Below are 21,700 nucleotides of genomic sequence, written 5' to 3'. Positions count from 1 at the left end.
TCTGATTGAGAACGTACATTCGGACCAGTGTGCGGTTGTACACTCCTTAGCGCCAGTGTTTCAACATTACAAACTATTAGTTTATTTGTCTATTTATGTACTCTCTTACCTGGTAGATGTTGATAGATCTGTCAGATTGATCTTTTATCGCTTTGGTCCCTATTACTCTACCGGATAAATGAAAAGCACACAAAAAAGTTATCCACAAAAACTCGTGACCATGTCGAGTCGAACCCACTGAAATGTGCGACTGAGTGATACGTTCAAGATCCAGAGGGGTGTGTGAAAACTAGGAGCCGGGAAATGGTTATCACTCACAGATATACCACAACATTAAAATTCACTTCCCAAACATTGTTTTCTTTTGTTAATCAGCTGCATATAACTCTGCTTACTCTGACAATTTCATGCAAGTTGTCCATTTCCCTGTTTTTTCTTAAGATTTCCATTTTAATAATACAGAGTCATTATTTGTCGTGTGATCTTTAGAGATACTGTGCTATTTGTTTTATTACTATTATGTCCAGCTGTTCCTGACAACTGAAAATTGTCAGATAAAACAATTATCTGACTTGTCCTGTCATACTTGTCTAAATTTCCGAATTACTCTACTTTACAACTTACAAACAAAATTAGGACTGTTGGCTCAGCTATTTGGAGCTGTTATTTAGAACTGACCGATCTCATATGATACAAATTATGTCACATTAGAAATTAAAATTAATGGTTGACGTCTGGTTGAAATGGGAGCGCTTCGTACGTAATGTCATGACAGCTTCATTTTGTGGAATTGCATGAACATAACTATGTGATGTCTGCAAGTTCGGTAAATGTTGATGGATTTCAAAACCTAAAACGAATAAACTGGACCCTGTGCATTGTTGCCTGCAGCTATATTTATTATTATTATTATTATTATTATTATTATTATTATTGCTGTTGTTGTTGTTGTTGTTATTATGTATTCTGCTGAACGAACGATTATAACCACTTTTCATCTGGGGAAGTAAACATCCTACATGACGATTATGGTTTGCAGGTCAACGTAGAAACAACTCTGTCATGTATTGGAGAGAATGCCAGACAATGCTATGGAAACACCCCTGAAGCAACACACACACACACACACACACACACACATGCACGCACGTACGCATGCACGAATACACGCACGCGCGCACACACACGCACACACACACACACACACACACAGATAGAGAATCCAGGGTTCAGCGCTGAGCAGCGAATATGGAATATGAATTTGAATGGTCTTCTTTCAACAACAACGGAAAAACAAGAGGGCTGCCAGCGGTTAATGGGACTCGCTGAAGGAAAGCTGAGTTAAACTGGGATAAGCTCTGTGCCTCAAAACAAACATTCAATGATCACATTAGCGCTGGATCACAGACATGTATGATTATTGTCTTGTGTTTCGTCTGTCTGTAGCCTTCAGTAGCATCTCATTTTCAACCTTTTTTTTTTTTTTTTTTTTTTTCAAAAGACGACATCTTCCTTTCTGGAAACCCATGTTTTCTAATTGTTATTTTACCTCTGGCAAAAACCGAATTTTTTTTCATGTTATCGGGCTGGTTAACCAACCTCAAATGTAAAAAAGAAAAAAAAAAAAAGAAAAAAGGAAGTTTATCATCCACAGGATTTAAAAAGGTAATTTAAGAACTGATTTGGCGTCCCTGTTCTCCATCTCTAGGTCCTTGAAAGATACCAGGCTCGCTTCTGAAAAAAAAAAAAAAAAAAAAAGGAAACATTGGCCTGATAAAGAACTCTATATCCTTTAAGAAACTGAGAAATAAACAAGAGAACGTTTTCCCAGATAGGGGGGGGGGGGGATGCAGTGGATTGTTTATCTGCGGTGATGCACAGTACTGTATAGACCCCCCTATAGGAAAAAAAAAAAAAAAAAAAATCTACAGGAATTTCAACGGGATTTCCTATGGGATCCTATTGGATTATTTTTTTTATTTTTTGGGGGTACTTTTTCATAAAGGGAAGTTGAAGGACGTACGTGAAATCATTATTCCCCCTCACGAGAACCTGGCGAACCTCCGAAACAAAAAAAAGGAAAGGGGCTCTCACACGCGCACGACGCATGTGCAGCCTATGGGGTTCGCGTTCCTGACCCGGCTGGGAAAAATCGGGTGGGTGGGGGCGGGTGGGCGTGGGTGGGGGCGGGTGGGCGTGGGTGGGGGGGGGGGGAACTAAACAACAATAAACGCCCGGGTCCCTTCAGCCAACGCCGGGGCCGAGATGCCCTCTAACGAGGCACTTAACCGGAGCGCGGCCTCACCGTTTTCAACACTCAGGAGGAGGCTGCGGTCGCGCTCCACCCTCCCCTCCTCTCCCCTCCCCTCCCTCCCCTCCCCTACTCCCCCTTGGCAACGAAAACGCTCTATTTTTAGTCGGGGGGGGGGGGGGGGGGGGGTTAAAAAAAAAAAAAAAAGGCACGAGAACACACTTTTTTTTTTTTTTTTTACCGCGCACGGTACCGCGAACCCACCCCCGGCGACGCTCCACGCGGCCGCGCACCGAGACGCGCGTCTCAAGTATTGGCCGCCTCCGCCGATAGCGATCTCCGCGCACATCCTGCGCACGGCCCGAGTTGTTTCTGACACAGCAAAGCGACCTGCGCCCCCCGGAAAAGAGAGAGAGAGAGAGGGAGAGGGAGAGGGAGAGGGGGGGGGGGGGCTCCAAATGTGGAAGGGATGGAAAAAAAAAAAAAAAAACCCAAAAAACAAAAAAAACAAAAAAAAAAAAAGGGAAAAGCGGCGGAAAAAAGTAAAAGAGTTGAGCGCAGGTGCCCCCCCCCTGCGCCCGCCGCCCCGCGCCCGTCTGCGATTTTCTCCGGCCCCAGATTTTTATCGCTCGGCGGCTGGAGCGGCGAAATCTATCAACTCGTGACCCGGAGCACGAAATGACGCTAATCATCGGCTGAGGCCGCCCCCATTAAAAACAAAACAAAAAAAAAAACAAAACACAACCCACCGAATGGAATCCATATCTCTGCATTAGCCGAGATCCAAACCTCAGATTTGGCGCCGTGTAATGGGGCCCGGAGCGTGAGAAAGTGCGGAGGCACGGGGGCAGGCCGCAGAAAGTGCGGGGATAAGGAGGGGAAAAGCTGCCTGCAGGTGGGATTGTGGGGTCACTTTGTGTCTGATTGCTGACTGGTACTTCACTATATGACCTCAAACACAATAATGTTATAAAGCGCTTGTGAGTGGGGCTTTAACGTTAGCGTGGCACACAGTCGAATTAACGAGTTGTGGTATTGTTATTGATATTACAAAATAAAAGAGATTTTTTTTTTTCAATTCTGGATTTTTTTTTATTCGCATAAACAGCAAATAAACAGCAAAACAAAATTTATGCATAAAGTTAATATTCATATAGAGGATTATTTTATTGTGCTAGCTTACAAGCAAAGAAAGAAAAGAAAAATAATGTGACATCCAGAAGTAATTATTTATTTGCCAATTACCATCTCTGGAAGCCAAATGTTCCAGGCTAACTCTTCTTATGGAAGCAGATATTCTGAATTGGAACAAATTCAGGTCACAGTTATTTTGCAGTGTGACTATTTGTTGAGTGAGGAGAAGGGGACCATGGGGATGCTCTGGGTGCTCTGGGTGCTCTGGGTGCTCTGGGTGCTCTGGATCCTCAGGGTGCTCTGGATGCTCTGGGTGCTCTAGGTGCTCTGGATGCTCTGGGTGCTCTGGATCCTCAGGGTGCTCTGGATGCTCTGGGTGCTCTTGATTGTCTGGGTGCTCTGGACGCTCTGGGATGGACCCGGCTGCCCCCCGGCCTCCCTGCCTCACTGTGTCTTGGTCGGTGGGGCCTCCTCTCTGCCGCTCTGTTTTGGGGGCTTGGCTCTGTGAGGCTGCCAACAAGCAGCAGCCAGGCCGCGCTGGCAGCAGCATCCTGACGGGAAGCAATCACTTCAGTGGCAAACTGAGAACGAACTGAGAGGGAACAGAGTCCCCACAGCACCAAGACAGGGTGCCACCGAGGGCGAGCACCGGCGTTAAGAGTCATATTCATAGTCAAAAAAAAAAAGTCACATAATTAATAACGTTTCAGAACACATCATCATTTGTGATTTTTGTTATTTGATGTTTGTTTGTTTTGAAAAACCTCTTATAGATACATAGATAGATATATAGATAGATAGATAGATAGATAGATAGATAGATAGATAGATAGATAGATAGATAGATAGATAGATAGATAGATAGATAGATAGATAGATAGATAGATAGATAGATAGATAGATAGATAGATAGATAGATAGATAGATGGATAGACAGATAGATAGATAGATACATAGATAGATAGATAGATAGATAGATACATAGATAGATAGATAGATAGATAGATAGATAGATAGATAGATAGATAGATAGATAGATAGATAGATAGATAAATAGATAGATAGATAGATAGATAGATAGACAGACAGACAGACAGAAAAACAGACAGACAGATAGACAGACAGACAGACAGACAGACAGATAGATAGATAGACAGACAGACAGACAGACAGACAGACAGACAGACAGACAGATAGATAGACAGACAGACAGACAGACAGACAGACAGACAGACAGACAGACAGATAGATAGATAGATAGATAGATAGATAGACAGATAGATAGATAGATAGATAGATAGATAGATAGATAGATAGATAGATAGATAGATAGACAGACAGATAGATAGATAGATAGATAGATAGATAGATAGATAGATAGATAGATAGATAGATAGATAGATAGATAGACAGACAGACAGACAGACAGACAGACAGACAGACAGATAGATAGATAGATAGATAGATAGATAGACAGACAGACAGACAGACAGACAGACAGATATATAGATAGATAGACAGACAGATAGACAGATAGATAGATAGAAAAAAATCCAATGTACAATAAACAATGAACCTAAAAATAATCAGTAAATCAGTAAGACTCTGTATCAACAAGTTGGAGTGTGAAAGTAGGAAAATTGTAAACAGTAATTTCTGTATAAATATGTCTACATAGAGTTATAAGCTCAGGGTATTGATCAATAAAAAGCATTAAATGGCCATAAATAGAAAATATTCACAAAATATTCAAGTTATATATATATATACTCTATGTGTGGGTGTTTTTTGTTATAAATGGTATGATTGTCATTTTTAAGGTCATGCAAAAATACATTTATTTCGCAAAAACATGAGAATATGTTTAGTTTATTTTCTTTAGGTTCTGAAAAGGGGGAAACATGAAGAGATTAATGTTGACAACGTTCCAAAGTAAACTGTGTGTGAGCATGTGGCCGAGCTGCTCCTATCAGATGATCACTAGTGACAGGGGTCACCGGGGGTCAAGTGGCGTCTTTAGTAGTGTGCCGGCATCCGACCGGCTTAATCATCTATTTATTTATACAACTGCCAACCTCATGTTCATGGAAATAATTGCTGGAAAGATAAATAGAAATTCACAAGATATTTCTATTTGTTGTTGTTGGTATATTCACATCGGTGTTCAGGAGCGCTCAGATAAAGTACATTCTTAACGAACAGTTGAGTTTGTTTGTATTTTCACCGCCTTTTTTGATCGTAACCTCAGAAGACGATGATGATTCGCCTTTTGCTACTAGATTTAAGTGGAAATATGGAAATGTTTGAAAATCTTCTCACTTCGGGGGTAGGCGTCCCAGGCTGCGCCCCAGGCTGCAGTGCTGTGTGCGGGCGCACAGCTTGTTGCTGCCCCCTTTTGGGGAGACGCGGACCACGTGCTGTAGCTGCAGCTACCAGTCTCGGCCACGCGGTGGTGCTAGATTATTGGTGTAACCTCCAGATCGTGGAAAGCTGGGCAAGCCAATTTGGCAGATATGAATGCGTCCCTAATTTTGGCCTACGCAGACAACAAACGAGTACTTTGCTATCGAGCGCTCTCTTCTTTCGAGTACAAATTACAGGCAAAAACAAAAGCAAAAAGGCTATTGTTAACTGCAAAGTGATGCAACAATATTTAAAGCTATTTGCAACTCTTGGAGGCATTTGTCTAAATTAGTTGTGACCTGCATATGTCTCTACTTGCTTTGTGAAAGTGTTTGCATAAGCCCATTTAAATCAGAATGCCAGATCTTTCTCCTTACACTTAATGAGAGAGAGGGAGAGTGTGTGTGTGTGTGTGTGTGTGTGTGTGTGTGTGTGTGTGTGTATATACTGTATATTGACATAGCCTATAGATCCCATAGAAAGGGTCATAATAATGGGGTATGTTGTGACATCATTTGAGTGAGACATTACTGCACTTGTTAATCTCATGATCCCTCTGACTCCCACGTGTCTGTCATGTTGTCTGTGTGTGTGTGTGTGTGTGTGTGTGTGTGTGTGTGTGTGTGTGTGTGTGTGTGTGTGTGCGTGTGTCTACGCGCGTGTATATTCACTGTTGGCTACAATGTTTTTACATAGGTTTGTTTGATTTTCTAACACACACACAAACACGCATTCATACTTAACACTATTTGCTTAAACACACACACACACACACACACACACACACACACACACATCATGGGTTCCTGGCTCAGCCCACACACACATACACACACACACACACACACACACACACACACACACACACACACACACACACACACACACACACACACACACAGCATTTCCTCACTTCTCTCACCAGACCGTCACACCTTGTATCTATGAGGGTTTCTCTCTTATTCACGTTCTATTATTTAACTCGGCGGGTTCCAAACCACTCAGCCGGCACGTTTCCCTTCCGAGGCGCTGAATATTTTATGGATGCAAGCAGCAGCCGCTGGGGCTGCAGAGAGATAAGCAGGAGCACACCCCGCCCTACACACGACCAGTTAAAGGGCAGCTCCGTCCATCGGACTGTTTAATACACGAGAGAGAGACGACGGGCGGAGCTAAAACTGCGCGGTGTCGTCGACGGTGCGAAGGAGACTCTCCTCCATGGAAAATATATTCAAGTCGTTCGTCGCGAGGAAAGAACATCCCCCCGAGGACACTATTGACTTAGTTTGCACAAACACTGTCGTATTAGACGAATTAGAGCCAAAAATAAATAAAAAAAGAGAAAGGCCTCAGAGTTGCCATTGAGACGCTCGCCACCTGGAACACAGCCACCCTGACGGGGCCATGAGCGCCGTCATGGATGACCACGGCGGTCCACTCAACTCTTCATCGGTTGTCGCTCGTTTTTTTTCTTTTTGTTCTTTCCATACCCGACTCGGCCCCCGACCCAGTTCAGCTCCGTGCCTCGGGTGTCATGAACACAGCCCATTTATTGAGGGTAAGCCCCGCCCCCCCACCCCTCCCGGCTTATCTGCATATAAACACACCTGTAGCATCAGCAGCACAGAGCTGCCTGCACTTCCCTGGATCCCACTTTGTCTCCACCTGAAGAGAATAGCACCCAGGTAAGAATATTACACACGCTGGGATGCTGGGCTTGTGCTTTTATTTATTCTTATTTTTTACATTTGAATTTCTCACAATTTATCTAGATAAAAAGGAAAAGCTCTACCTGTAGGCCTATTACTACATTATTGTAATTTTTTTTTGTCATTATTTTATTTTTTCAAGTATTTCAAACAACTTTGACAACGGCAGTCAAACAACGCTTGGCTTGGCCTTCGTTTCTTAATTGTGACGACAGAGAAATCTCAATTTCCGACTTCTGAACGCGGCATTCAACGCGGCGTTTTTTTGTTTTTTTTTTCGGGGGGGAAATTGAGAGATGCTCGTGAAAAATGAAATGACGACCCCTTTCCTGTGGAACAATGCACTTCCCTGTGTCGCTGGAATTCTTCCGCAATATTTCCCCTATCGTTTTCCCAAGCTCTATCTTTCATCTGAACAAGGGCCTGCCTGTCTCCCGATGCCTTCGTCTTTGTAGAGTTGTGGGAACGGTGTTGTGAGGATCAGGTAGCAGAGCGAGAGAGAGAGAGAGAGAGAGAGAGAGAGAGAGAGAGAGAGAGAGAGAGAGGAGAGAGAGAGAAAGAGAGCTAGAGAGGGAAAGAGGGAGAGGTCCCATTGACCGCTAATCTGCCACTGAAACCCTACTGAGACACACACGCAAACACACGCACGCATGTACACACACACACACACACACACGCACACACACACACACGCACACACACACACACACACTCACACACACACACACACAGTTCTTTCTCTCTCTGGCATATTGTGACTGAACTTTCAATTGTGTTGTGACACATGGAGTACTCTTTAATATCTATATATATTATGTATATATATATAGTCTCTTCTATATCAATATAAGTTAAGAAACAAAGAGAAAATAGATAGTTAGTTAGTTGTACATTTACGTTGTATTACTCCACTTATACCATATTTTTTGTAATCCGGATCTGCCTGAAAACTCACCTGCAGAAAAAAGGTGCAGTAGGTACTGTATGGCATATTATAGACTGTGTTCTGTCAGGGGTATGGGATGTGACAAGTACTTTTACTTTCAATACCTTGTACATTTACTGTCAGAGCAAGTGGCTTACCTATAAACCTTTACTCAAATATAAATGTCCGATGCGGTATTTTCACTTTTATTAAAGTAATGTTGTGTCAGTGTTTTAATACTTTTACTTAAATTAAAGGTCTTAAACCCTTCCACCACTGAAATATTCAAGAAAAGGATGGAAAATGCATTCTGCTGACCTGGAAAATAAATTGCTCCATATTTTTAGAATTGTATTTTATTTTTATTTTTTTTATCTCAATACATTACATTACATTACATGAAGCATGCTCCATTATTCCTAGAAATGCAAATTCTAACCTGGAGTGCTCATGTTTGGCTTCATAAGTGATTAAATCTCTTCCTAATCTCCCTTCCCTGACTCATAAAACACCTTTCCTTCTTGTAGCAGTGGCAGCCTGAATGAATGGCTCTTGTTTTTCTTGAGGTGGAGCTCTAGTAATTTACATTTCAAGTCTTCTTTGAGCCTTTTAAGCTGGGGAACGGCTGTGGAGCCTGCAGCCGTGAAGCTGGCCACGCGATCAGCTTCATAGTCTCAACAGCGTCTTTTATTCCACTGTGGAGACAAATGGTGTCGGTGCTATACAGTCACTTTAATAATTGATTAATTATATTAATATATTATTTATTAACTATAGGCATAATTTATCCTGTGCATATAATCAAACCTATATTCTGTATTATTTTTTTTATACATTTTTAATATTTCTGTATATTTTCCTATTTGTATTCTATTTGTATTTTTTATTAAATTTTTTTTCCAGACTGTTAAAGCTTTCTTTTTATTATTATGTAGGCGTCTGTAGAGAAAGGCGCCAATCCTCACCTCGACAAATTCCTCATATATGAAAATGTACCTCAACCTATTCCAGTACTTCTGCTTTTGCTTTTTGGGCTCACAATCACAAAAACAAAAATAAACAAACAAACAAACAAACAAATAAACAAATAAATAAATAATTAACAGCGCTCTCCACCTCCCTTTTCCCTCGCTCTTCTAGCACCGCATCATGGCCTCCAGTTTGTCGGTGAGGAGCTACTCCATGGGGCGCCACCCGTCCTTCTCCAGCCTCTCCCTGAGGGACAGCGGCCGCGCCCGCTCCCGGGCCTCGGTGTCGTTCGCGCCCGCCGGCCCCCTGAGCCGCTCGGCCTCCGTCGGCCAGGACCTGAACGGCTCCACCCACCTCCACCTCAACGGCGTCCACGGCAACAGCGCCAACGACAAGGAGGCCATGCAGGGCCTGAACAACCGCCTGGCCAGCTACCTGGACAAGGTCTGGCGCTGGTGTCGGGCTGGGGGGTCGTGCCCTCCTGTGTTTGGTGCACGATCTGAAGGCAGCAGATTAGAGTCATTAAAGAACAAAAATTAACTTTTGAGCGTCTTGTTGATGTGGTTTCCGCTGGCCCCGATAACGTAACATCGCTGTCTAATAGGGAGGCGTCGGTCCGAGATCCTCGAACGAGGCGGCAAAACGCTGGCTATTACAGAACGTGTTCTGAGTTATTACTTTAATTCGGTAAAGGTCTTTTGACGTCTGATTATCACTGAATCAGCGGATTATGCAAAGCCTCCAGTGGGTGACTCTATGGCTCCAGTGGAAGTGTTAGTAACTGTAAGTTCACCAATTTAACCAATGAGTTAACCGCCAACAACCGATCATCCATGAAAAATAAAAAACAATACAAAAATGATGGGCCGTTCCAGGATAGCGATGCTACTCCAAGAAGGGACTTCAATATTTGAACATAAATGTTTTTTTGCCCGTGCTGAGTCCTGCCCCCTGTTCAGGTTCGTACCCTGGAGCGCTCCAACGCCGACCTGGAGACCAAGATCAAGCAGCTGATGCTGGACCGCGTCCCCAAGGGCCACGACCTGGACTCCATGATGGCGCAGGCTCACGCCGTGGAGCAAGAGGTGCCGGAGGCGGGGGGAGAGACGCGCACTCACACACACACACACACGCACGCACGCACGCGCGCACGCACGTATACGCTCACACGCTGAAACACACACAGACACGAGCCCCGACAGGCTGAGAAACCATAATGATGACCGGTGGCCGGTTCCTCCTTTTCGGTGCGTGGCGATAGAGGGCCGGGCTACGACGATGTCGGTTCTTTACATTGACAAAGCACCAATGCAAAGTGGGAGCAGCGGCTTCAGTGGACAGTTCAGCAGCGGCCTAGTGCCTCATGAGTTACCCATTAGTTTACCTAGTTACCTCAAAACGGGGAAATGGTTATATTTTCCTGGAACTGGAATGTGTCTCCCCATCAGACAAGCATTAACAGCCTTTCCGTGACGCCAGTCTCTCACACTTTTTAGGTTCCTCCGGTAACAGCCCTGACTTTTCTCCCCCCCCCCCCCACCCCCCTCTCTCTGTCTTTATTATCGCGAATGCAAACAACCATCAACGCGGGGCGACTGGGCGCATGGTTTTACCGCACCCCGTCACCCGTCAGGTGCGGAAGAAGACGCTGGAGAACGCCCGCCTCATGCTGGAGATCGACAACGCCAAGCTGGCGGCCGACGACTTCAGGATCAAGTGAGTGAACCGCTCGCCGTCATTCTACTTCCCCGGGGGGGGGAAGGGAAACGGTAATGGGTGGATGAAGCCCGGTTATTTGATCTCCCCTTTGAGTTTGATCGATGGCGAGGCGGACGGGACGGTGCGTCTACTATGTCGCGCGCTTTTCGGGCCATCTCGTTCGTGGCGGGGTCGAAATCAGTGAACGTGCTTCATTCCTGGTCATGGCGTCTCCGACACATCATGTCGCTGCGTTGTCGCTTCCCTTCTTTTACAGCCCGCTTCAATGACCGGATTTTCCTGTTTACTTGTTTGGGGGTTTTTTTTTCGCCCCCCCTCGTCACGGTCAATTTCAATAAACAAATTTCTCTTTGATTATACAAATGCTGGGACCTCTCAGGGTCCCGTGAGCGAATGCAGCGCAGCGGGACAACACCGCTTCCTTGCTCGGAGGTCGGTGTCAAACAATAATAATAATATATAAGAATTACAATATATATATATATATAACACAATAATAATTTAATATAATAATAACTTCATATAATATTAATAATAACTTCATATACATTTTAGGTTATTATTATATACAGAATAATAACTAAATGTAATAATCCTAGCGGTAATATAATAATAATAACTTTTTTTGAACAGTATAGATGTAGACCATTAGTTAAGAGTCATTATTATAGATATGAGTTAATATAATGTTATGTGCACATATTATCAATTTCCTCCATTTTTCCACCACCAAAGAATCTTTGATGCATCAAAATGGCAGAAAAGTGAACCATGTTTCAAATGGAATCAGATATTGTATTGGTGATATTGCCCCATATTGCCTGATGAAAACATACATTTTCAGCTTTTCAGACTAGTCTTTATTTCACTTGTATACATTGATTGTGCTATTTTAATGCTATTATAATTTATTCAATTTGCTTATATTTATCCATCTATTTTTACTGGATTTTATTATTTGAATGGGTTTCGATTTTCCTTTTTTTTTTTAAATTTGTTTGGCTCCAATAATGTTAAGCACTTTGAGTTGTATGTTGTGTATGAAAGGTGAAATAAATATTACTATTATTATGATAATGATCATAAAAAAATATATATAATAATAATAATAATGATAAAAATAATGATAATAATAATAATGATAATAATAATAATAATAATAATAATAATAATAACAATCATCTTATTATCATCATCATCATCATCGTCTGAATTTTTTTTAATTAAAAAATAATGCTGATAGGTTGGAGTATTTGTATTGAAGCATGGCACATTTAATAAAAATAACAATAACATAACCATAATTAATATATTCATAAATTTTTCTACTGTTTATTCATGTTATACATTTTATGACTACATTTTTATCTTGATATTGCACAGATTACCAGCATCAATATCGATATGGGTCAATCAATGTTCCAGGCCTCAGGACCTCAGTGTGCCTCCTGTTGCAGGCCCCAGGACCTCAGTGTGTCCCCTGTTCCAGGTGGGAGACGGAGGCGGTGATGTGTCAGTCGGTGGAGAGGGACTGCATGGCTCTGAAGAAGGCCAAGACCGACCACGAGCAGCTCATCGCCACGCTCCGAGGGGACCTGGACAGCCTGAAGGAGGAGCTCTACTTCCTCAGGAAGAACCACGAGGAGGTCGACCAGCCCCGCCCCTTCTCTCTCTTCACTCTCATCCCAGTCCGGATGCCATCTATCCCGGGGAAAAAAAAAAAAAATCTCTCTTTACTCCGCATCGCTCACAAGTTCCTTTCTACACCGAACAAAAAACAACAGAAAAAAACACCCAAATTATTTGGTATTTGACTGACCTATTTCGGTGGACTGGGTTGCTCGAGAGAGGTCCTTTGAGGGCGATGGAGAGAGTAAGAGGAGAGAGAGAGAGCGAGTGTGTGAGAGTGAGAGAGGAAGAGAGAGAGAGAGAGAGAGTTGGGACCACTGCTGCCGTCCTCTGGTTACCAGGGACAAAAGGGGCGGCCAGATCCGGTTTCCCCAAACCCGGTGTTTCTCCTCCATTAGCCGATATGATACGTGTGATATCTGACATCCTTGGGGGGCAGCCTCCACTCAGATCTCCACCCGGCTCTTAAAGAGAAGGATTTCATCAACGTTTTAGCTGAAACAACTATACAAACAAGTGCCAACCAATCAGATTAAGCAGAAGAGGTTGCCATTAGAAAGGGACTTTGTGTATTTATATATATATATATATATATATATATATATATATATATATATATATATATATATATATATATATACACACACACACAATAAGCAGCTGTTCATTTCATGCAAATGGGGGAACATTTCGAGAAAAAAGGTTGAATTTTATTTCAAAGCTGCTGAAATTTATCTAACTCGAGGGTTGAGGGTTCAAAACGTATAGTTCGTAATAACATTTATTTGAACATGTTTTTAAAAATGTCCCGGTGGATTAAACAGGTATAGTTTTACAGGGTCAAGTTATTAATATGAAGACAATTAGAGATTATTTCCAATGATAATTTGGATCGGTCTACGTAAAAGTCAATATGGTTTGAACGGCAGCGGACAAATGTGCCTTTTTAGCAGCTCCCAAATAACAAGCAGATAAAAACAATGTGGTTCATTATGAAAACATATGGAATTTAACTGTGTGTAAATTGGTAAGATGACACGGCCGGTGACACTGAGCCTTTACCATCAACAATTGATGGGAAGCGACTAAATAATGGAGACGCTGTCACATCTGGCATGTCCTTGTACACGTACCCACACACACACACACACACACACTTGCTCATTATGGCTGTTGTGCACATTATGCAGAACAGCCATAATGTAAAATTAATACAAAGATGTCTTTTTACTGTTAATTGAGGTTTATTTCCAACTTTTTCTGGCTTATTGGTTACTTCACAGTATACAGTGAAGATCTGTCTGTCTGTCTGTCTGTCTGTCTGTCTGTCTGTCTGTCTGTCTGTCTGTCTGTCTATCTATCTATCTATCTATCTATATATCTATCTATCTATCCATCCATCCATCTACACACACATCAATATCTTTTGTTTCCTGTTCAGGAGCTGGATCAGATGAAGTCCCGCATCGCCCAGGACGAGGTGAACGTGGAGGTGGACTCGGCCCGTGGACCGGAGCTGGGGCTGGTTCTGTCCGAGCTGCGCAGCCAGTACGAGGGCATCGTCAACAAGAACAAGGAGCAGGCGGAGCAGTGGTACCGCAAGAAGGTCGGAGAGAGCACTTCCTGTCCAACACGTTCTTTATCTTTAACTTAATAAATAACCACACTGACAGGATATTTGGCGACAAAGCTGCACACTCAGGGCCCCACATTAACTTTGAGAAGTGGCTGCCAAGTTGGGAACCATGAATCAGTAACAAAAAAAACCTCTAACTCTACTAATGCTGTAATGTAATATATAACGGGACAATATGGTTCCCGAATTTTAATCATTTTATAATTGAGTGATAATAATCCTATATAATTTTAATCCATATATCAATTTTCATCCTCTTCTAAACATATGCCTGGTTGGTATACCTTGCATGGTAGACCTGGTTGACAAAGGGGCAACCGGGCCACGTGAGACGGTTGACGATGACCAAAATCTGGTTGCCCGGGACAACTGGGCATTGGTTATTATGGTCTATTGTCAGGCCCCTGATGCCAGGCAAATGTATGTAATGTCAAAGCGATACCTTTGTTCCATCACACATCAACGTGCCATACCTGAACGTGTGTGTGAAGACATGGGTGTGTCTGCTCTGTGTCTGCATTGCAACCAAGCGTGTGTGTGTGTGTGTGTGTGTGTGTGTGTGTGCGTGTGTGTGTGTGTGTGTGTGTGTGTGTGTGTGTGTGTGTGTGTGTGTGCGTGTGTGTGCGTGTGTGTGCGTGTGCCCGCGCGTCGGTGAATGTGTCGACGGGAGCGCGTGCGTTTACTCCGGGGCTGGTTTTCCCTCCCGCAGCTGGAGATGGTGCAGAACGAGGTGAAGCAGAGCAACGAGGCGCTGCGCGGGTCGCAGAGCGAGCTGACGGAGCGCCAGCGCTTCCTGCAGACGCTGGAGGTGGAGCTGGAGAGTCTGCACAAGCAGGTGACCCCGCCCACACACCACACACCTCCACCTCCGCAATGTTTTTTATTTGAAATTTAATTTAATTTTTTTCAAGTTTTTGACGCTGTCCACTTCTTATTTAATGTTCAGTTTCATTTAATTTGCATTTTTGGGGCATTTTTTGTAATAACATCATTTCTATACAAAAAATGGTATCTTGTTAGTTTCCCATTTACTCTGACTCTCAGTTTTTGCAAGATATTTGGTATATTTTGTTCGAATAATGTCAATCAAATTAGTGAAACAAAATTCGGTTATTAAAATATATATACATATATTATTTTTATAAAATTATTAAATAAAAACAAATTTTTAACATAAAACCTTTCAGTGATAAGTATTAAAACTGAAGTGAATTGATCAGCCCCGAAGGCTAACTGGGTTGACAAACTTGACTGAAATGAAGGAGCGCGCGGAGCTCAGGCTTTATTCGGTTATTTTATACCGCAAAATAATGCAACCTTAAGCCGCCTCATAACTCTGCCCGGTCAAACACACCTGACGTAAGATATTTCCGAGCGTGTTTGCCTTTCAAATACCTCTCCTGAATATGTCGCGCTCACGGGGCTTTGGGGTAATTCTAGAAAAGCCCTGTTAACGTCCCGGAAATGGTATCGGTTCGACGAGGGACCGGCCTGCACCTGCAGAGAGAGAAGCCGGAGATTAGTTGGAATCTGCTTCAATTAGCCGGGACTGGAGCCGCTCTCCTGTTGTGGCTCTGGTTTAATCCAGGTGGAGCGTCAATCATATCTTCCCACGAAGAGCGGGCCGTAGAAGTTTCGTTTTTTTTTTTGTTTTTTTTTTCGCAAACGGCGAGCGGGCGGTTCCTGCGCTGCGGTATGACGCGTTAATAACTGCTTTCGGCATCAAACGCCCCGACGGCTTCCCCCCCCGGGGTTGTTCCGGCCGCCGACTCGGGTTTTGGCCCCGGTCGCGCCGCGTCTTACGAGAGAGGTTCCGGAGCGGACGCTGCCCGCCCGCTCACGCGCCGCGTGGCCCCCTGCAGGTGGCGGCGCTGGAGGGCAACCTGGGCGAGACGGCTCGGAAGTACGCGCAGGAGATGGAGCGTCTGCAGGCGGCGCTGAAGCAGCTGGAGGAGCACCTGTCGCAGCTCCGCCTGGACATGCAGCGCAACAAGACCGACTACGAGCAGCTGCTGCGCATCAAGCAGAACCTGGAGATGGAGATCGCCACCTACAGGCGCCTGCTGGAAGGAGAGGAGACGTCAGTAGATGTGTTGTTTTTTGTTTTCTGTTTGTTTTTCCTCGTGACGAGGGTTCACAAACTCTTGGCCTTTTTGTCCTCGGAATCAGAATTATAAATCTGTTTACGCCGGCAAGTATATTTACATACAACAAATGTGTCGTGGTGAGGATTGGCGAGTCGCTGCATGGCAACAAAAAAAAGCGAAACCGTCGAAATGGCAAAAATGGCCAAAATAAACAGAAACAGCCAAATTTATGAAATATACATAACGTACAAGTGTGATTCTATGCGCAGGATGAATTCTAAGTAACGGTATAAATTATTACTATGTCATTACTAAATGAGTGTCTGCAATTGTATTACAGTGTTATTCATTGTCATGCAGGACTTTCTGTGAAATACAACGAGAATTCAGACCGTATTGATTTCCTCGTTTGTTTTTGTCTCATTTCCATATTATAAAAGAATCTGATGCAAACATGCAAACATGCAAAAATGTTTTGTTGTTTTTCTGTTACACAGTGTCAAGGAAATTCCACCTCCGCCAAAAAGTAAGTCATTCTCCTGAATAAACACCCACAAAAAAACATATGCACAAAATGCGGTGAAGCTTTGAACAGATGCAGCGGGTGGGTGCGTGGGCTTTCATGATAAGGTGGTTCGGGAATGGAAGGATTGTTCCCTAACAGTTTTACATAGACGGGGGTTGTGTAACTTCCTCCCAGTGCTGCGGGTTATTCATTTATCCGGAGCCCGGCTTCTCCCTACATGCCATCGTGCAGGGAGGTGGAAGCCAATGACAGGCTGTAGCCATCCACATAGAAAGGATGTGGGACGTGTAGGACGGTATTGGACACTACAGCAGTAATGTTGTTGCTATGCAGGTTAATAAAAACCTATAATGCATCGGTATATATATGTACATATACACACATACATACACATACATATAATGCAATGTGAAACAGCTTTGTAGTCGGATCCCATGACGGAAAGACAGACATCAACACACACACACACACACAAGCACACACGCACGCACACACACACACACACACACACACACACACACACACACACACACACACACACACACACACACACACACACACACACACACACATACACACACACACAAGCACGCACGCGCACACACACACACAGACATGCATGCATGCACACAGGATCTCAAAAGGGCAGTAACCCAAGACTAATGATAGTTTTATGAACCTTTGCACAATGCAAAACACCCCAAACAGCTCGGCTCCTATAGCAACACGCGTGGGTGTGAGGAGAACATTCATCCAGGGTGTTGTGATGGCGTGAGTCACGACGCCGAATAAACAAAACTTTGAGGTCGGACCCGACAGCCACAACCGTGTCCTCGCCAGACGGAGAGTAAACCACAATTATGCAATTAAAGGGGTTTAGCGCGGGAGCCTGCGCCGAAGACGCAGGAACCAGTTGATAAAAATAAAAATCTTGAATCTTGAATCTTGTAAAGCTGCGACTTTAAAGCCTTTTTTTAATTTTGGATTTGAATGGATTTCTCCCGGTTTGATGTGTACATCCTTCCTTCCTTCCTTCCAATCTTCCTTTCTTCCTTCTGTCCTTCCTTCTTTCTTTTTTCCTTCCTTCCTTCCTTCCTTCCTTCCTTCCTTCCTTCCTTCCTTCCTTCCTTCCTTCCTTCCTTCCTTCCTTTCTTTACTTCCTTCCTATCTTTCTTTCTTCCTTCCATCCTTCCCTCTTCCTTCCATCCTTCTTTCTTTCTTTCTTTCTTTCTTTCTTTCTTTCGATCTTCCTTTCTTCCTTCCGTCCTTCCTTCTTTCTTTCATTCTTTCTTTCTTACTTTCTTTCTTACTTTCTTTCTTTCTTTCTTTCTTTCTTTCTTTCGTTCGTTCGTTCGTTCATTCGTTCGTTCGTTTGTTCGTTCCTTCCTTCCTTACTTCCTTCCTTCCCTCCGTCCTTCCTTTCTTTACTTCCTTCCTATCTTTCTTTCTTCCTTCCATCCTTCCCTCTTCCTTCCATCCTTCTTTCTTTCTTTCTTTCTTTCTTTCTTTCTTTCGATCTTCCTTTCTTCCTTCTGTCCTTCCTTCTTTCTTTCATTCTTTCTTTCTTACTTTCTTTCTTACTTTCTTTCTTTCTTTCTTTCTTTCGTTCGTTCGTTCGTTCATTCGTTCGTTCGTTTGTTCGTTCCTTCCTTCCTTACTTCCTTCCTTCCCTCCGTCCTTCCTTTCTTTACTTCCTTCCTATCTTTCTTTCTTCCTTCCATCCTTCCTTCTTCCTTCCAACCTTCTTTCTTTCTTTCTTTCTTTCTTTCTTTCTTTCTTTCTTTCTTTCTTTTGATCTTCCTTTCTTCCTTCTGTCCTTCCTTCCTTCCTTCTTTCCTTCCCTCCTTCCTTCCCTCCGTCCTCCTCCTCTCCTTTCTTTCTACCTCCTTTTTCGTTTGTTTGCTCCAGAAGAGCCCGACGTCCGGACCAGGAAGATTGTCAAGGTGGTGACCCAGACGATGGTCAATGGCAAAGTGGTGGACGAGTCCAGCGAAGTGGAGCAGATAGAAGAAACAAAGAAATAGAGTGGGAGAGGGGGGAGAGAGAGAGAGAGGGAGGGGAGAGAGAGAGGGAGAGAAGGGGAGCGGGAGAGAGAGAAGGAGAGAGAAAGGGAGAGAGAGGGGGAGAGAGAGAGAGAGAGGGAGGGGAGAGAGAGAGAGGGAGAGAAGGGGAGCGGGAGAGAGAGAAGGAGAGAGAAAGGGAGAGAGAGAGAGAGAGAGAGAGAGAGAGAGAGAGAGAGTGAGGGAGAGAGATGTGGGACAAAAAGGGAGCTTGAAAGTAAAGTAGAGTCGGAAAATGAGGGGTGATGAAGGTGGATAAAAGGGGGAATAACTGAGGAGGAAAGAGAAATGTTTTATGACTTTTCTATGACTTGTATTCGCGTCTTACTATATCGGACATAAAAATAAATATAACTACACTTGTGCTTCTGTGTTAGTTGGTAAGTTTTCATTCTACTCCCATATTCAAGTTGCGTTGGTTTTTTCTGAGGCATGTTAGGAATAGATGGTTTTATGATTGATTTAAAGGTAGATGTTTCAAACATAACCGGATGACAATGATTAATATGTACATTGTGCTTTATTTGCTGTATTCATTGTTATTATAATATACATCAACACTCCATGCGGTTAGGGGGCGGGGCGTCCCCTGCGCGTCCCCCGCTATCCGTTTCTCCCAAAAACAAATAAATAAATAAATAAAAACAGGGTTTTTATTTCCGATGTATTCATCCTCCTCTGCTTCCTAATTGAACAAAAAGAGCCCCGTGCGTCCCGGTAGCACCTCACGCATGGAGACTCATAAAGACATGGGTGCGCTCATAAAAGACTTATAAAGTTTGTTGTTCCAAAGAAGTGACGCCCGATGACAACAGTTTATGGTCGGTAGATAAACCAGCTATAACCGACCCCTAGTCTGGTTATTTGAATATAAAATGTCTTGTTTAACAACATTCTGTATGTACTCATTATATGACTGTATTGTGCTGAGTCAGAGTATAGATCTGTTCCCCTAATGTTCTTTACATGTCTCTAAGAAATGTTTGTGCCTGTGCTCTTAGAAAAAAAATAAAGATTTACTCGATTATTTGACGAAACTTTTGCTTGGGCCTTTTTGTCGTTCTACCGAAGTAGCCCAGGGCGCGGCTTTGGGAGTGACGTTACGAAGTGTCTTTATTAGATCAAACCTTGTTCTCCGCTGTTTCTTCGACCATATAGCATATTTGTGAGGAGTTCAACAAAGCAAATTCATTTATAGAAATATATGGATTCAACAGTATTTAAATTACTATGCAGTTGGTAAGGCAACACATACAGGATGCATATATGCTTTATATGCATGGATACGCAAAACAGGTATGGCGTCCTCATTTGGTGGAGAATGATATAGCAATGTAAAAATCAACAAGCTGACACCGTAGGACCAGGTCCTACTGGTCAGAGTGTTACTCTGACTGTAAAAATTACATAGAAAAGCAGTAAAAAGAATATGGCACAGAATTCACTGCCATGCCGTACGTCCTGCGTAGTTTTACATATGTTTAAAGTGGTAATCCGTAGGATTATTTTGTTTAAAAAATCCCATATTTGATACCTTTTTTTAACTGCAACCTTTTAAGAAACAGTCATTCAAAATATGCCTGCAATACACACGTGCTCCTCTCTGTGCCCCTTCCGTTATAGGTGGCGGGGTCCGCCTTACCTGACAAGAATGAAAATAAAATTTGCTAAAGCAGTGGAGCGAGATGTGGCCGGCAAAGTGTTGACATGGATGAACATTCACCAAAGAAAAAAAACGACATATCGATCAAATGATCTCGTGCGTGGATATGGAAAACTAAGGGCGCTGGAAAAAACAAAAACCAACCCAGCGCAAAGTTTTTTTTCCAACGTCTTTTTTTCGCCTCTCTTTGGCTGCAGAACTGTGTTCAACTCGCAGGGTAAGTGCGTGACGGGCGTCCTCCATCGTCAGCCTCAACCAGTGACCTCCAAACGCTGTGTGATGAGGGGTCAGCGGAGACCGCTCTCCCCTGTGCGCTGCAGACTAAGGAAAAGGAAAACATCGCTGTGGAGAAAACTGCTCAGTTAAGAACAACGGCTGGGCCCGAAATGGGCCGCGTGGCTGCATCGCCTGCTGCGCACTGTGTGGCAAAAAGGGAAAAAAACGAAGACGTGGTAGAAATGACTTAATATTTCCTTGGTGACTGGGCGTTTGCTGAGGATCGCCTGGGAGCCCATAATAAAACCAATAAGGTGAGGTCTGCAGGACGGCAGCGAGACCGGCTATGTTGCGCGGTTTAGAGGCGGTGGCACCGACAAAAAGGCAGGTCGCCGAACTGGAGGCGGCAGAGTTTGGGGATGTTGAGATTTTCATCGGGAGCGACAAGGACGGACAGGTGTAAGAATGAGTGCATTAGAGGGACGGCTCAGGTCGGACTGTTTTCCACTCGGGGTGGAAAAGCGAGAGAGAGGCCAGATTGAGATGGTTTGGGACAGAGAGTTACGTCGGGAGAAGGAGGCTAAGGGGGGAGCGGCCGGGCAACAGGAGAAAGAGGAAGGCCAAAGAGGAGGTTTGCGGATGTGGCGAAGGGAGGACGTGCAGGCGGTCGGTGTGAGGGAAGGAAGATGCGCAGAGCAGTGGGTGTTGGAGGCGGATGATCCGCCGGGGCGACCCCTAACGGGAGCAGCCCAGGGGAAAAGAAGGAAAAAAGC

General features: G+C 43.7%; 1 protein-coding gene across 1 annotated transcript; it reads left to right on the top strand.

Annotated features, from left to right (window-relative positions):
* Positions 1-9,571: 9,571 nt before the first annotated feature.
* Positions 9,572-19,012, top strand: LOC307243453 (keratin, type I cytoskeletal 18; the record flags this gene model as incomplete). The annotated part of the gene is made up of 9 exons (XM_080018272.1): positions 9,572-9,835; positions 10,351-10,476; positions 11,025-11,107; positions 12,600-12,756; positions 14,181-14,345; positions 15,085-15,210; positions 16,238-16,455; positions 16,960-16,988; positions 18,897-19,012. 9 exons carry the CDS (start codon positions 9,572-9,574, stop codon positions 19,010-19,012), a joined length of 1,284 nt encoding a protein of 427 aa, XP_079874398.1.
* Between the last annotated feature and the right edge of the window lie 2,688 nt (positions 19,013-21,700).

This window comes from Zeus faber, assembly GCF_960531495.2.
Source record: "Zeus faber genome assembly, chromosome: 17".
Classification (NCBI taxonomy): domain Eukaryota; kingdom Metazoa; phylum Chordata; class Actinopteri; order Zeiformes; family Zeidae; genus Zeus; species Zeus faber.
The sequence above is the reverse complement of the archived record's forward strand: the minus strand, read 5'-3'. Positions and strand labels throughout refer to the sequence as shown.